This window comes from Ranitomeya variabilis, chromosome 7, assembly GCF_051348905.1.
Source record: "Ranitomeya variabilis isolate aRanVar5 chromosome 7, aRanVar5.hap1, whole genome shotgun sequence".
Taxonomy (NCBI): Eukaryota; Metazoa; Chordata; class Amphibia; order Anura; family Dendrobatidae; genus Ranitomeya; species Ranitomeya variabilis.
The window spans coordinates 7,190,257-7,207,837 of record NC_135238.1 but is presented as its reverse complement, the minus strand read 5'-3'; the positions used below and the strand labels follow the sequence as shown (position 1 = coordinate 7,207,837).

The 17,581-nt window shown below is 44.2% G+C and overlaps 2 protein-coding genes across 2 annotated transcripts in view; one reads left to right on the top strand and one right to left on the bottom strand.

The window, feature by feature from the left end:
* Positions 1 to 8,410, top strand: part of LOC143785248 (transmembrane protease serine 9-like) — a 91,305-nt gene extending 82,895 nt beyond the window's left edge. The window contains exons 13-14 of the mRNA XM_077273974.1: positions 4,301 to 4,470; positions 7,942 to 8,410. Coding sequence (XP_077130089.1) covers positions 4,301 to 4,470; positions 7,942 to 8,169 — 398 coding nt within the window. The 3' untranslated portion in view covers positions 8,170 to 8,410. The remainder of the gene's footprint in view (positions 1 to 4,300; positions 4,471 to 7,941) is intronic.
* Positions 8,411 to 8,668: 258 nt separating this feature from the next.
* LOC143785245 (serine protease 27-like) lies at positions 8,669 to 12,508 on the bottom strand. The gene is made up of 6 exons (XM_077273967.1): positions 12,342 to 12,508; positions 12,122 to 12,148; positions 11,587 to 11,721; positions 9,974 to 10,248; positions 9,731 to 9,900; positions 8,669 to 8,970 (listed from the first exon to the last, which is right to left on the bottom strand). Exons 1-6 carry the CDS (start codon positions 12,506 to 12,508, stop codon positions 8,722 to 8,724), a joined length of 1,023 nt encoding a protein of 340 aa, XP_077130082.1. The 3' UTR covers positions 8,669 to 8,721.
* Between the last annotated feature and the right edge of the window lie 5,073 nt (positions 12,509 to 17,581).

Sequence of the window (17,581 nt, the reverse complement as noted above, 5' to 3'; positions counted from 1 at the left end):
TCAGAGACATCTGCTTCTTCCTCCACTTATGAGACACCTCTCCCTCTCCCTTCTGACTCCTCAACTCCGAAAATCTGCTAAAATGACTGCCACAAAGTGAGGGGGCAGGTTACAGCTGGAGAGGGTGAGAGGGGCAGAATGAGAAGACAGGGAGAGGCAGACAACTGACACCTACACTGCTCAGTAATCGTAATAGTGCTGCAGCTGCCTTTTACTAAGAGTTTCATCTCATCCCAGAGCTGGATATACAGCTATACTGCTCAGTACTGCTGTGTAATCTCCTCAATGCTGCTACTGCTTCTAGTAAGTGTTATGTCTCATCCCAGAGTTGGATTTACAGCTATACTGCTCAGTACTGCTGTGTAATCTCCTCAATGTTGTACTGCTTCTTGTAAGTATTACATGTCATCCCAGAGTTGGATTTACAGCTATACTGCTCAGTACTGCTGTGTAATCTCAATGCTGCTACTGCTTCTAGTAAGTGTTATGTCTCATCCCAGAGTTGGATTTACAGCTATACTGCTCAGTACTGCTGTGTAATCTCCTCAATGCTGCTACTGCTTCTAGTAAGTGTTATGTCTCATCCCAGAGTTGGATTTACAGCTATACTGCTCAGTACTGCTGTGTAATCTCCTCAATGCTGCTACTGCTTCTAGTAAGTGTTATGTCTCATCCCAGAGTTGGATTTACAGCTATACTGCTCAGTACTGCTGTGTAATCTCCTCAATGCTGCTACTGCTTCTAGTAAGTGTTATGTCTCATCCCAGAGTTGGATTTACAGCTATACTGCTCAGTACTGCTGTGTAATCTCCTCAATGCTGTACTGCTTCTTGTAAGTATTACATGTCATCCCAGAGTTGGATTTACAGCTATACTGCTCAGTAATGCTGTGCAATCTCAATGCTGCTACTGCTTCTAGTAAGTGTTATGTCTCATCCCAGAGCTGGATTTACAGCTATACTGCTCAGTACTGCTGTGTAATCTCAATGTTGCTACTGCTTCTAGTAAGTGTTATGTCTCATCCCAGAGTTGGATTTACAGCTATACTGCTCAGTACTGCTGTGTAATCTCCTCAATGCTGTACTGCTTCTTGTAAGTATTACATGTCATCCCAGAGTTGGATTACAGCTATACTGCTGTGTACTGCTGTGTAATCTCAATGCTGCTACTGCTTCTAGTAAGTGTTATGTCTCATCCCAGAGCTGGATTTACAGCTATACTGCTCAGTACTGCTGTGTAATCTCAATGCTGCTACTGCTTCTAGTAAGTGTTATGTCTCATCCCAGAGTTGGATTTACAGCTATACTGCTCAGTACTGCTGTGTAATCTCCTCAATGCTGCTACTGCTTCTTGTAAGTATTACATGTCATCCCAGAGTTGGATTACAGCTATACTGCTGTGTACTGCTGTGTAATCTCAATGCTGCTACTGCTTCTAGTAAGTGTTATGTCTCATCCCAGAGCTGGATTTACAGCTATACTGCTCAGTACTGCTGTGTAATCTCAATGCTGCTACTGCTTCTAGTAAGTGTTATGTCTCATCCCAGAGTTGGATTTACAGCTATACTGCTCAGTACTGCTGTGTAATCTCCTCAATGCTGTACTGCTTCTTGTAAGTATTACATGTCATCCCAGAGTTGGATTTACAGCTATACTGCTGTGTACTGCTGTGTAATCTCCTCAATGCTGCTACTGCTTCTAATAAGTGTTATGTCTCATCCCAGAGTTGGATTTACAGCTATACTGCTCAGTACTGCTGTGTAATCTCCTCAATGCTGCTACTGCTTCTAGTAAGTGTTATGTCTCATCCCAGAGTTGGATTTACAGCTATACTGCTCAGTACTGCTGTGTAATCTCCTCAATGCTGCTACTGCTTCTAGTAAGTGTTATGTCTCATCCCAGAGTTGGATTTACAGCTATACTGCTCAGTACTGCTGTGTAATCTCCTCAATGCTGTACTGCTTCTTGTAAGTATTACATGTCATCCCAGAGTTGGATTTACAGCTATACTGCTCAGTAATGCTGTGCAATCTCAATGCTGCTACTGCTTCTAGTAAGTGTTATGTCTCATCCCAGAGCTGGATTTACAGCTATACTGCTCAGTACTGCTGTGTAATCTCAATGTTGCTACTGCTTCTAGTAAGTGTTATGTCTCATCCCAGAGTTGGATTTACAGCTATACTGCTCAGTACTGCTGTGTAATCTCCTCAATGCTGTACTGCTTCTTGTAAGTATTACATGTCATCCCAGAGTTGGATTACAGCTATACTGCTGTGTACTGCTGTGTAATCTCAATGCTGCTACTGCTTCTAGTAAGTGTTATGTCTCATCCCAGAGCTGGATTTACAGCTATACTGCTCAGTACTGCTGTGTAATCTCAATGCTGCTACTGCTTCTAGTAAGTGTTATGTCTCATCCCAGAGTTGGATTTACAGCTATACTGCTCAGTACTGCTGTGTAATCTCCTCAATGCTGTACTGCTTCTTGTAAGTATTACATGTCATCCCAGAGTTGGATTACAGCTATACTGCTGTGTACTGCTGTGTAATCTCAATGCTGCTACTGCTTCTAGTAAGTGTTATGTCTCATCCCAGAGCTGGATTTACAGCTATACTGCTCAGTACTGCTGTGTAATCTCAATGCTGCTACTGCTTCTAGTAAGTGTTATGTCTCATCCCAGAGTTGGATTTACAGCTATACTGCTCAGTACTGCTGTGTAATCTCCTCAATGCTGTACTGCTTCTTGTAAGTATTACATGTCATCCCAGAGTTGGATTTACAGCTATACTGCTGTGTACTGCTGTGTAATCTCCTCAATGCTGCTACTGCTTCTAATAAGTGTTACGTCTCATCCCAGAGCTGGATTTACAGCTATACTGTTCAGTATTGCTGTGTAATCTCCTCAATGCTGTACTGCTTCTAGTAAGTGTTACGTCTCATCCCAGAGCTGGATTCACAGCTATACTGCTCAGTACTGCTGTGCAATCTCCTCAATGCTGCTTCTGCTTCTAGTAAGCGTTATGTCTCATCCCAGAACTAGATCTACAGCTATACTGTTCAGTATTGCTGTGTAATCTCCTCAATGCAGCTACTGCTTCTAGTAAGTGTTATGTCTCATCCCAGAGCTGGATTTACAGCTATACTGCTCAGTATTGTTGTGTAATCTCAATGCTGCTACTTCTTCTAGTAAGTGTTATGTCTCATCCCAGAGCTGGATTTACAGCTATACTTCTCAGTACTGCTGTGTAACCTCCTCAATGCTGTACTGCTTCTAGTAGGTATTACGTGTCATTCCAGAGTTGGATTCACAGCTATACTGCTCAGTACTGCTGTGTTATCTCCTCAATGCTGCTACTGTTTCTAGTAAGTGTTATGTCTCATCCCAGAGCTAGATTTACAGCTATACTGCTCAGTACTATTGTGTAATCTCAAAGCTGCTACTTCTTCTAGTAAGTGTTATGTCTCATCCCAGAGCTGGATTCACAGCTATACTGCTCAGTACTGCTGTGTTATCTCCTCAATGCTGCTACTGTTTCTAGTAAGTGTTATGTCTCATCCCAGAGCTTAATTCACAGCTGCACTACTCAGTACAGCTGTATAATGTGCTATATAGAGACAGGAGAGCAGGAATCCCTCATATGTGTGCTGTGTATGGGAGACATCATAGCAGCAAATCTCCACCCAGCAGCTGAGAGACAACTGAAAATTGGAGGTAAAGCAGATGGGAAAACTCCTGAAGATGCAGGATACAAAACACATGAGGGCCAGAAATCGTGTTACTCCTCCTGTACACACAGGACGACTTATTCTGAAGAGTCACGTGGAGCAGCAGGTTTAGATTGTCAGGGCTCAGGGCTACAATCTTACATTTTCTTTTTGCGCTCTGAGTTGCTATATGAGGCACTGATCACCGGGGGCGCTGTGGTTCTCACACTGCGGTGTGATTTATGGGCAGTAATCTCTGTGTAATCTGCTGTCACACCTTTCACCAGGTTTGTCTTCATCTGTTATCGGATTAGCTCCTGTGAAGAGCAATTACCAGGTATTAGACATGACTGGCACAGTCCGGGCGCGATGCCAGCTTGTAATGGAGCTGACGCCAGGGACGCCCCGTGTGTAATCACATTTACGCTGGCAGCCCTCGCTGGCACGTCTGCTCGTGTCCTCACATTCAGTCTGATTAGATCTGGGTGAGATTCTGTGTCCGGCCCAGTTTGAGAACCTCGCAGCCATTTTTCATCATGTACATGAAATACAATGTAACTGATAATTTCTTATTTCCCTTATTCGTGTCTCTACAGAATTTCTGCCGTATCCCAAAACCCTTCAGCAGCTGATGCTCCCGCTGATCGGCAGGGAGTCGTGTGACCAGATGTATCACATCGGTTCTGGTACCAGCGCCAATGTGGCCATCGTCAAGAGCGACCAAATCTGTGCCGGGTACCAGGCTGGACAGAGGGACTCCTGCACGGTGAGTCCTGGAATCGGACCCTGGAGCCTCGGAAGGGAACTGTGAACAGTGTAACGTTTTCTGCTCAGTTTAGTTTTTGATACAATGTTGCAGTTTATTTATTTATTTTTAAACAGTGAAAAGTGTTCAGGATTTATCGGGATTTTACCTCTAAAGTTCATTATTAGGAATTCTAGGCGTTATATGACTTGTTCTGAGCATGGTTCCCCTCCGAGAAAAAAAAGCTACAATGCAACAGTTCAGTGTGTACGGACTTTTGACAGTGGACGGTATCAGGGGGTCCGACAGTGCAGCGATCATGATGAGGCCACTGTCAGCTCATCTTCATGAGACGGAAATGCATTAGGACGCACGTCATTTACTACTACCCCATCATGTGCTTATTCTTGTCAAGAGTTATGTCCGTTCTTTCCGTTCGGCATTTACCTCCAGATCTGGACGTTATCCATGAAAAAGTCATTGCCGGAACCCAACAATGCAGCATTATTCCGTCCCTTAGATACAGAGTCACGTAGATACACGGTCACTGAGATACAGGGTCACATAGATACAGGGTCACATAGATACACGGTCATGGAGATACACGGTCACTGAGATACACGGTCACTGAGATACAGGGTCACGTAGATACATGGTCACTGAGATACAGGGTCACATAGATACAGAGTCACGTAGATACATGGTCACTGAGATACAGGGTCACATAGATACACGGTCATGGAGATACACGGTCACTGAGATACACGGTCACTGAGATACAGGGTCACGTAGATACATGGTCACTGAGATACAGGGTCACGTAGATACATGGTCACTGAGATACAGGGTCACATAGATACAGAGTCACGTAGATACATGGTCACTGAGATACAGGGTCACATAGATACAGGGTCACATAGATGCACGGTCATGGAGATACACGGTCACTGAGATACACGGTCACTGAGATACAGGGTCACGTAGATACATGGTCACTGAGATACAGGGTCACATAGATACAGAGTCACGTAGATACATGGTCACTGAGATACAGGGTCACATAGATACAGGGTCACATAGATGCACGGTCATGGAGATACAGGGTCACGTAGATACATGGTCACTGAGATACAGGGTCACATAGATAAAGAGTCACGTAGATACATGGTCACTGAGATACAGGGTCACATAGATACAGAGTCACATAGATACAGAGTCACGTAGATACAGGGTCACTGAGATACAGGGTCACGTAGATACATGGTCATGGAGATACACGGTCACTGAGATACACGGTCACTGAGATACAGGGTCACGTAGATACACGGTCACTGAGATACAGGGTCACATAGATACAGAGTCATGTAGATACAGGGTCACACGTGACATAATCATTATTTTGCCTGAATCCAATGGCGCGGTTTGCTGTAGTTTGCGGATTGCTGTAGTTTGCGGTTTGCTGTAGTTTCCTTTTTGCTGTAGTTTGAGGTTTGCTGTTGTTTGCGGATTGCTGTAGTTTGCGGTTTGCTGTAGTTTCCTTTTTGCTGTAGTTTGCGGATTGCTGTTGTTTCCTTTTTGCTGCAGTTTCCTTTTTGCTGTAGTTTGCGGATTGCTGTAGTTTCCTTTTTGCTGTAGTTTGCGGATTGCTGTAGTTTGCGGTTTGCTGTAGTTTGCAGATTGTTGTAGTTTGCAGTTTGCTGTAGTTTGCAGATTGTTGTAGTTTGCAGATTGCTGTTGTTTCCTTTTTGCTGTAGTTTCCTTTTTGCTGTAGTTTGCAGATTGCTGTAGTTTGCGGTTTGCTGTAGTTTGCGGATTGCTGTAGTTTGCGGTTTGCTGTAGTTTGCAGATTGTTGTAGTTTGCAGATTGCTGTAGTTTGCAGTTTGCTGTAGTTTGCGGATTGCTGTAGTTTGCGGTTCGCTGTAGTTTGCGGTTTGCTGTAGTTTACGGATTGTTGTAGTTTGCGGTTTGCTGTAGTTTGCAGTTTGTTGTAGTTTGTAGTTTGCTGCAGTTTGCGGTTCAATGTAGTTTGCAGATTGCTGTAGTTTGCGGTTTGCTGTAGTTTGTGGATTGTTGTAGTTTGCAGATTGCTGTAGTTTGCTGTAGTTTGCAGTTTGCTGCAGCTTGTGGATTGCTGTAGTTTGCAGTTTGTTGTAGTTTGCAGTTTTCTGCAGTTTGCGGTTCACTGTAGTTTGCGGATTGCTGTAGTTTGCGGTTCGCTGTAGTTTGCAGTTTGCTGTAGTTTACGGATTGTTGTAGTTTGCAGTTTGCTGTAGTTTGCAGTTTGCTGCAGTTTGCGGTTCAATGTAGTTTGCAGATTGCTGTAGTTTGCGGTTTGCTGTAGTTTGTGGATTGTTGTAGTTTGCAGATTGCTGTAGTTTGCTGTAGTTTGCAGTTTGCTGCAGCTTGTGGATTGCTGTAGTTTGCAGTTTGTTGTAGTTTGCAGTTTTCTGCAGTTTGCGGTTCACTGTAGTTTGCGGATTGCTGTAGTTTGCGGATTGTTGTAGTTTGCAGATTGCTGTAGTTTGCTGTAGTTTGAAGTTTGCTGCAGTTTGCGGATTGCTGTAGTTTGGGGTTCGCTGTAGTTTGCGGTTTGCTGTAGTTTCCTTTTTGCTGTAGTTTGCGGTTTGCTGTAGTTTGCGGTTTGCTGTAGTTTGTGGTTTGCTGTAGTTTGCGGTTCGCTGTAGTTTGCGGTTTGCTGTAGTTTACGGATTGTTGTAGTTTGCGGTTTGCTGCAGTTTGTAGTTTGCAGTTTGCTGCAGTTCACGGTTCACTGTAGTTTGCGGATTGCTGTAGTTTGCAGTTTGCTGTAGTTTGCAGATTGCTGTAGTTTGCTGTAGTTTGAAGTTTGCGGATTGCTGTAGTTTGGGGTTCGCTGTAGTTTGCGGTTTGCTGTAGTTTCCTTTTTGCTGTAGTTTGCGGTTTGCTGTAGTTTGCGGTTCGTTGTAGTTTCCTTTTTGCTGTAGTTTGCGGTTTGCTGTAGTTTGCGGTTCGCTGTAGTTTGCGGTAGTTTCCTTTTTGCTGTAGTTTGCGGTTTGCTGTAGTTTCCTTTTTGCTGTAGTTTGCGGTTCACTGTCGTTTGCGATTTGCTGTAGTTTGCGGTTTGCTGTAGTTTGCAGTTTCCTATAGTTTGCGGTTTGCTGTAGTTTGCACTTTCCTATAGTTTGCAGTTTGCTGTAGTTTGCAGTTTCCTATAGTTTGCGGTTTGAGGTAGTTTGCAGTTTCCTATAGTTTGCGGATTGCTGTAGTTTGCGGTTTGCTGTAGTTTGCGGATTGCTGTAGTTTGCGGTTTGCTGTAGTTTGCAGTTTGCTGTAGTTTGTGGTTTGGCGTCATTATTCCATCGTACGGCTGATACATAGGTTGTAATTTGTCATTAATGTCTTATTTGTGATATTTTAATATCCATCTTCTGGAATACAGTAATTTGTTGCAGTTTTGCTTCTTCGATGAGGACTTTCTGTGTCCATGACATTGTCCTCTTTTGCCTTTGCAGGGGGACTCTGGGGGCCCGCTGGTGTGTAAAATGAATGGCTACTGGTACCAGGTTGGCATCGTGAGCTGGGGAGAAGACTGCGCCCTTCCGAACCGCCCCGGGGTCTACACTTATGTCCCAGTCTACGAGTCCTGGATACATTACTATATCGGTCTCTCATCCTCCTCGTCCCCCAGTCTGGAGGTCTCAGTGATGCTCCTTGTGGTCTCTTTGATGCTGCACAGCTGATGCATTTTACAGGAGGACCCCAAAAGCGTGGACTATGGCCATGAGGTCGCTTGTGCGCACTGTCCCTCCATTCATTCCTACTGGGACCCCCAGAGACTGCGGAGCGCTGTGCCGACATCAGTGGGATCATCTAACGTCACATTCCTATCGATCGCCGGTGAAGTCGTTGTGTGACGTTGATACATTGTAGCAACAGCAATAATATTGATATTTATTTATATACATGACATTAATAAAGGATCTGAACATTTTATTTCTGGAGGAAATTGTAAACTACAGCCACAATGGCTGATTGTCTGAGGTCACGCACGCAGCAGATTATGGGACGAGTCTTTTGTAAATTTGTAGAGAATTCTATTTCGTCACTGGATGACACCAGCGTGATTCCACCTCAGGGATCGGCCAATCACAGAGCTAGAAATGAGCACAGGAGTATCGGCCATGACATTGGCCATGAACCAGGCATTAGTATGAGCTCCACCATCAGGGGTGCCCTCCGTCCTGGTACCACTGGATTGTGCCACCTCCTGACCAGACTGGGTGGTCCTCACCCTACCGGCGCCGGGCTGTGATGTGACGGGGGGCTGGTGTTGTGTTTCCGCTTCTGTTTGGAAGCACAATGTTCCCTCCATTGCTGAACTGCAGAGAAGGCACGATCTGCTGCAGCCAGGACTGGTAATGCTGCACTCGGGTGTAAACGCCGGGATGATTGGCCGTGGCGCATCCCATACCCCAGCTGGTAATGCCGAGTTGTAGCCAAACACCATTCACATTGCAGACGAGCGGTCCCCCGGAGTCACCCTGCAATGATACCAGACAGTCAGTGATCAGTGCGAAGCGCCAGGACGTGACACTACGATGCAGCTCAACTACTAGAGGCGCCATTACTAGAGGAAAGGGCACTGCTAAGGGCACGGCGATGGGGCCAAACTAAAGAATTACAAATCTTTCTGCAGAAATGTTAGATGTTTGGTAATTATCATCCCAAGACGTCTCACAAGAAAAGTCTTCTGTGGTGCAGAAAAGCTGGAAACGTATCACTGCCATCCCCTGCATGTCATAGCTAGAGCCCTGAGAAACTGGCACACGGCCTTCTACTGCTGCCTGCTGGGAAGTCGTGTAAACTACAGCAATAAATAACTGGTACATGGCCTTCTATCACTCCCTGCTGGGAGGTTTTATGAACTACAGCACTAAATAACTGGTACATGGCCTTCTACCGCCCCTACTGGGAGGACATATGAACTACAGCACTAAATAACTGGTATACTGCCTTCTACTGCCCCCTGTTGGGAGGTCATATAAACTACAGCAATAAATAACTGGTACATGGCCTTCTATCGCCCACTGCTGGGAGGTTGTATGAACTACAGCACTAAATAACTGGTACACGGCCTTCTACTGCCCCCTGCTCATATGAAGACAGTTCTCACAGATTGATGCAATGTATTTATTAGATTATTATGAAAACTTTTTGCAAACTTTTGCTACTATTCACCAATGTTTTGGAAACCAAGTCTACCAACAGACATCATCCACTACAACTTCCAATGTCTCATACCTGACATGAATCCTTCTTCCCCTCCTGGTAGCCGGCACACAACATGTCCTCCTCGATAAGTTTTGAGTTGGACTCAGAGGCGGAATCAGACAGGTACATGGTCTCACAGTTTTTGCTGTCTATCAGAGCTACATCCACCTTCTGCAGAGTTTTAGGATCGGTGAGAGGAACTGTGGAGAAGAGCATAGCTGACATGAATCTGTATCCAGTATCACCCTTCCATTTTTTGAGACCTTTGCCTACCTTGTTCTCTCACATATCCCCAGCCAGTCACCCAGCACAGGGTTCCCTCTGGCAGCTGCACAGCCCGAGATGGCAGATACACTGGATGGATGGAAGAAGTGAAAGCTACCGGGCTTTCCAGTTTCACCAAAGCAATGTCTCCACTGGATTGCTCACTTGTATAACTGGGGTGAATTGTTATTTGTCTCACTGTCCTGGACATTGTTTTGGGGTTCTGCAGATCAGATAATTCATACACCCCAAGATAGATGGTGTACGCTAGCGGATCCGGAATCCTGTAAGGCATGTGGTATATGGTCAAAGGAGAGGCAAAAGAATGCAACAAAATAAGGGGCAAATTAGCTCTTTCACAGAATCAAAGTAACTATCTTTCAAGTATAAACCAGGAACAATAGCTACTCAATGTCAATTTCAATGTTCAGCCTTTTAGTGAAGCTATCAACATAACCAGGGATATTTACATCTACCGACAGCTGTTTCAGGGAGCTTACCCCTTACCAGTGTGGAGCAGAGTCTGGCTGGCTGAGTACAGTACATTCATGCAAATTGGGGGAAGTTTTGGTTATCCATGTTAAAATATGTAGCATGTCCTAAATTTTGAGTCAGTTGTTCACATAAACATATAGAGGACCCAAGTAAAAAATTTAAACAGGACCTCTGCTGTCATCCCCTATATAACAGAGCTATTCTGTGTGATACCTAAATATATGAATGGCTCACATTTGTATGCATTTTTTTATGTTCGTCCATATGTATATATAATTGAAACTTGATCCAGAAGTCTGAACATTATAGATTATGCAACATCTGATTACTTGGGGTTGAACTAGACCCATGGCGGTCCCCAACCAACAAACAAATAACACCTGTTGACTAAGTTTCCACAATGAGTATTTGCTGCATTTATGATGCTGCTGTTATTTCCAGCATTTCTGCATGAGTTACTTGCATTTTTTCATTGAATTTTTATTTCATTTTTGCTGCCTTTTTTTTAAATCTTTTTTTGGTATGTCATGTATCAAATAAAATAGCTTTGTCTTGGAAACTGTTGTTCACTTTGAAGAAAACATTATTGATAATGTCACAAATTTACATGTATTTTTATTGTGCTTCCACTGCAGAAATGTAATATTCGTGCATATATGAGGAGAGGGTGTGGATTGTCTTCATCTCATTCAACGCTATGAACAAAATCCACAAGTAAAATGCATATTAACTACGACAAAAATTGACATGTTGCATATTTTAAGCTTTGCCAGTCAGTTTCCACAATGTAAAGGAAAAAGAGGGAATGAGAGTACTAAAAAATTCCATAACATTTACTTGAACTGGAAGATGCAGCATTTTTGCGCATGAAAATAGCAGAAAAAAAATGCACCAAATGCTCATTGTGTGATCTTAGCCTCATATATGATCACCTTCCACACTCCGGGTTTATTAGGTTATGCCTACATATAGTTTAGTCTTAGTGCTCCCAGACACCGGACTGCACCCATCCAAAATGTATCACCAGTGGTGGATAAGATACGGCCAACTAGCCGGGACACAATGTAGATCTGCCTGTTTTACGGTTGTATGGTGCATATCGTATGAGAAAATTTCCGGGAACTTACGTCTCAAAGCAGTGAGCGGCTGTCAGCACCCAGGTATCGCTGATCAGAGAGCCCCCACAGTGGGCATTGCCATTAAAATGCAGACTGACCTGCCAGGGCCATTCGTCTCGTGCAGAATTCATTCCTCCCACAATCCTGAGGAGAAGCGACAGATTTCGACCACCTAAAGGAAAAAGGGAAAAATCTATGGCAGGAACCTACAGGTAGAGTCAAACCCAACCCTCAGGGGAAGACCAATGATCCATCACAACTTGATATCAGGATTTAACCCTAAACCCATCCCCAACTCTATGAAAATCACTTGGGGGATCATATGGCAACCGAAAATACTTAGGTAGGCAGCATGGTTAACTCTGGGAGGTTCTGGGGGATCTGTAGGTTTCCATAGAGAATCTCTGCGGAAGACCACACTGCCCATGAGGAAGGACATTGGCAGAGTTGACTGATTTCAGAAAATTCTTACCACCACACTTCACAGATTCTTCTTCAAATTATTTTATTTTCCACCTAAACTTTAGTTTTAGATATTTCTCACCTGCTGATGGTGAAATTCCTAGAAATCCTTAGAATAAGGGAAAAAACAAGAGGTTAGAAGTGATGTAGAGATACCCGGGTGAGGATGGTGATAAGGGTGAGGAGGACGACAATGATAAGAAAATCCAGGATGAGGATGATGAAGATGCAGATAATGATGAAAGGCCATGGAGAGGCATGTTGGGGTCAGTAGATGATGAGGGTGGTGGTCAGATCCATACCGTTCTGTGTGAGGAGTGTGAGGAGCAGGAGAAGCTTCTTCATCTTGCTGGTGGTGGTGTCCTCTTGGGGATCTGCTCACAGATCGGTCACTCTCTATAAGTCGGACACGGTGATGACGAGGATTTAAGGAGCAATGAAGCTGCCAGACCGGTTCTGGCACCGTCATGTCCACAGAGGGACAGAAGCGCCTGGGCACCGGAGGTGGCAATTTATTGGGTGTGCGTCAGATGAGGAATCAGTCATGGTGACGATCTTTGATAACGTCCGTGAAGTCAACCACCACCTAAGGTTCATTCTAACCGGATGCTCGGCTGTTTTTTTTAGCTTTGCTCTATGAGGACACAACTATGATCAGCGTCTGACGTAGAAGAGATGTAAAATAGCAGGAATATGAGGTAGCAGGGGCACAGAACCATATATGAGGTAGCAGAAACATGAGGTAGCAGGAATATGAGGTAGCAGGAGCATGGGACCGTATATGAGGTAGCAGAAACATGAGGTAGCAGGAATATGAGGTAGCAGGAGCATGGGACCATATATGGGGTAGCAGGAACATGAGGTAGCAGGGGCACAGGACCATATATGAGGTAGCAGGAATATGAGATAGCAGGGGCACAGGACCATATATGAGGTAGCAGGGGCACAGAACCGTATTTGAGGTAGCAGGAATATGAGGTAGCAGGTGCATATGCTAATATATGAAGTGCATCTTCTCCTGTAATAATGCACCTAAATTGATAATTTCAGGCATGATAATACTAGGTATAAGCCCGTTATGGATATTAGACATGCTGTGCGATACTAATGTCACCTCTTCGGGACCTCAATGGACCTGAGTGAGCAGGTGTCTATTCTGTACTGCAGCCAGGGCCATTTTTGGCACTCGTGCTGCCTTATGTGTTCATATCCCCTATTGGTAAGATAGACTAAGGGTATATTTGCACATAACGGCTATTTCAGGTGGATCCACTCCTTAACGTGCCCAAAAAAGTTCTAAATAAACGCTAATAAGAATGAACACATGAAATGTAGTGTAAAAACAACTTGCTGATGATATGCTTAGTCCTTTGAACTTCTTTTAACCACTTCAGATTTAGAAAGACGTGAAACAGTTTAAAAGAATTACAGCATCACCACCAGCAGTAATTGAATACATCACCAAAACAACATGAATAATACATCACCAGAACCTGCACATGAACACATCCTCAGAGCCACCATCAGATCATTAATACATTATAAGAACCACCAATAGTACATATACAGTATACAGCACCAGACCTAGCATCAGTACATAAATACAGCACCAGACCTAGCATCAGTACATAAATACAGCACAAAAACCATCAACAGTACATGAATACATTACCAGAAATATCTATAGTACTTGAATACAGCACCATACTCAGCATCAGTACATGAATATAGCATCAAAACCACAATGAGAAGATGAATATATCAACACCACCATAAATGTTGCTTATGCAGGAGTTATACAGAGTTGTATAGAGCTTATATGGAGGAGTACTGTTTTACAGTGTTAAGCAAAATCATAACAATAATAATATATAGACAAAACCAAAATGAGCATATATAGGGTAGTAAGTAAATAAATAAATTGTAATAGTACATGTTAATGACATAGGGACTTAGTTAACAATATTTTGATTAAAAAAAAACATAAAATCCATCCCACCATGACAAGGTGTAAACAATTGGGACAACCCCTAACTCTTGTCGTTAACCTCACTATGTGTCAGTAGACCTCAAGATAGATGGATGCAGATCAGGACTTGGGCCCCGAGTGTACATATACCTGCCTGTGGAAAGCTATATAGATAAAATGCCCAGACAAAACGAAGGAACCTTGCTCCTATATGTAGAAAGTGCAAAAAAACAAAAGGAAAACCAAAGAAATGAGCCGGTAGAGCCGCAGTGTGAATGTGTACCTACACATTGCATTTGTATCTGGCTCATTTCTTTGGTTTTGCTGGAGTTATATAGATGCTATATGGAAGTGTGCTGATAATATAAGAGTATATCGCTGAGGTGCACCAGTTATATATGGGTACATGGAGATACTGTATACGGAGGAATATTGTCACAGAGCTCTGAGGCAACGTAGATGTGGTCGCGCGTGCTCAGCCCTTACAGGACTCCGTGTGTTGTGCCGTCAGTCCTCAGGCAGATATAAGTCCCCAGAGATAATCCATCATCTATGGTGGTAATCAGGACCGCAGCGTTCAGTTACAGAGTGACGAGTGAGAAACGCCGAGGAATCTTTCCACGTCAAATATGTTACAGAAACCCCAAAGACACATACAGTAAAGATGTGGTATAGAGTGAACCCCTAACGAGGCGAACACCCCCGCTCTGCTCCAGAAGATGGCGGGATCACGGAGAGTGAAGATGGGGTCTGTCCATTATTTGGAGTTTTGTCGTCTTTTGATGTAATGAATACATTTCGTTATTACTCGTCTTCATCGTTACTTGTTTTTCTTGTTTCTGTTCTACGCCAGTTTTATAGCACAAATCTCTCCTCGATTCTGTCCCAGGTCTCACAGTAAGGCTATGTGCACACGTCCGGAATTGCCGCGGCAATTCCGGAACTCCCTGCCATGAGAAAAACGCATGCGGAATTGGCATGCGTTTTCCCGCTAAACACTAGCGTTTTCCAAGCGTAATTAGCTTGCAGAATGCTAGCGTCTTCCAAGAGATCTGTAGCATCGCTTGGAAAACTGATTGACAGGTTGGTCACACTTGTCAAGCATAGTGTTTGACAAGTGTGACCAACTTTTTACTATTGATGCTGCCTATGCAGCATCAATAGTAAAAAGATAGAATGGTAAAAATAATAAAAAAAAGTAATAATAAATCGTGATATTTTCACCTTCTGGCGTCCCCCGCAGGCTTCCAGCTCCTCGCGATGCTCCCAGCAGCTCCCGTTCCCAGTAATGCCTCGCGGCAATGACCCCAGATGACCCCAAACCGCTACGTCATCATCACAGGTCATTGCCACAAAGCATCCCTGGGAACGGAAGCATCACGAGGAGCGGGAACTCTGCGAGGTGAGAATATCCCGATTTATTATTTTAATTCTTTTTTTTTACAGGTATATGGTTCCCAGGGCCTGGAGGAGAGTCTCCTCTCCCCCACCCTGGGTACCAACCGCACATGACCGCTTACTTCCCGCATGGTGGGCATAGTAAGTTTCCTGTGGAAAAGAATCGATATAAGGAAACAGTTCAATAATGGAAAACACTTCTTTTTGTGGGCCCTCCTGGCATCTTGGGCCCCTTCTGTCTATAGAATGGGGGGGGGGGTAATATCCAATGAGAGGGAGAGATTCTACAATGTGTCCTCATAGGAGTCAAGATACAAGTCACCAACACAGAGGGTCACAGTGAAAAATAAATAAAAGTTTATTATTTATACACAGGAAGAATTGAGACAAGGAAAATGTGTCTTTTTGTATCAGAAACAGAAAACTCTTGTAACAGGAAAGAGACATTCTATGCAGCAGATTGTTGCGTATAGATGACGTCATTACACTTATATGGTCACTGTCGTTTCACCTAATCAATGGCCAATGCAATGACAAAACAATTACAAAGTATTCTGTTTACCCAAATGGAACTTGGAAGATCTCTGCAAAATGCCGACACCAGCATATTGTCAGGTGTAATTAATCTATAGCATTAAAGACACCAAGGAGAATTTCAGGAAGAAGGGGCGGGCCTTTATCTCTCCACAGGAAGAAGGGGCGGGCCTTTATCTCTCCACAGGAAGTGGGGGCGGGTCTTTATCTCTCCACAGGAAGAAGGGGCGGGCCTTTATCTCTCCACAGGAAGTGGGGGCGGGTCTTTATCTGTGTACAGGAAACAGGGGCGGGTCTTTATCTCTCTACAGGAAGTAGGGGTGGGTCTTTGTCTCTCCACAGGAAGTGGGGCTGGTCTTTTTCTGTGTACAGGAAGTAGGGGCGGGTCTTTATCTCTACACAGTAAGCAGGGGCAGGTCTTTTCTCTCTATAAGAAGTGGAGGCAGGTCTTTATCTCTCTACAGGAAGTAGGGGTGGGTCTTTGTCTCTCCACAGGAAGTGGAGCTGGTCTTTATCTGTGTACAGGAAGTAGGGGCGGGCCTTTATCTCTCCACAGGAAGAAGGGGCGGGTCTTTATCTGTGTACAGGAAGTGGGGGCAGGTCTTTATCTCTCCACAGGAAGTAGGGGTGGGTCTTTATCTGTGTACAGGAAGTGGGGGCGGGTCTTTATCTGTGTACAGGAAACAGGGGTGGGTCTTTATCTCGCCACAGGAAGCAGGGGTGGGTGTTTATCTCTCTACAGGAAGTAGCGGTGGGTCTTTGTCTCTCAACAGGAAGTGGGGCTGGTCTTTATCTGTGTACAGGAAGTAGGGGCGGGTCTTTATCTCTCCACAGTAAGCAGGGGCGGGTCTTTTCTCTCTATAAGAAGTGGAAGCAGGTCTTTGTCTCTCCACAGGAAGTGGAGGAAAGTCTTTGTCTCTCTGTAGGAAGTGGAGGCAGGTCTTATTCTCTCTATAGGAAGTGGAGGTGGGTCTTTGTCTCTCTGTAGGAAGTGGAGACAGGTCTTTTTCTCTCTATAGGAAGTAGAGGTGGGTCTTTGTCTCTCTGTAGGAAGTGGAGACAGGTCTTATTCTCTCTATAGGAAGTGGAGGTGGGTCTTTGTCTCTCTGTAGGAAGTGGAGACAGGTCTTATTCTCTCTATAGGAAGTGGAGGCAGGTCTTATTCTCTCTATAGGAAGTGGAGGTGGGTCTTTGTTGCAGCACAGGAAGTGGAGGCAGGTCGCTGCACAGGAAGTGGGGGGTTTCTCTATAGGAAATAAATGATTGTCTTTATATCTACAGGAATGAGGTAGATGATTGGTCTCTCTGACTTTCAGTTCAGGGCAGGCAAATCATTTGGCAATGGTAAGAGAAATGCATACTGGGAAGTGAGGAAAAGAAAGTCCCTGCACCTATAGTGCTGTGGGAATTCATAGGAAGAAAAAAAAGACCACTTTAAAAAAGGTTATTGGCAAGTTACAGTTCCTGAACATATTAGACTTGTATGTGTCCCATAAGCAGTTTTGTCTTGTGCAGGATTTGGGTGAATTGTCATGGTTGCATATAATTAATGGAAGCTAGATGTGAATTATGCATAGACGGTATACAGAGTGTGTGTAGATCTCACCGGCTCTAGAAAGCTGTAAATCACAGAGGTTCAAG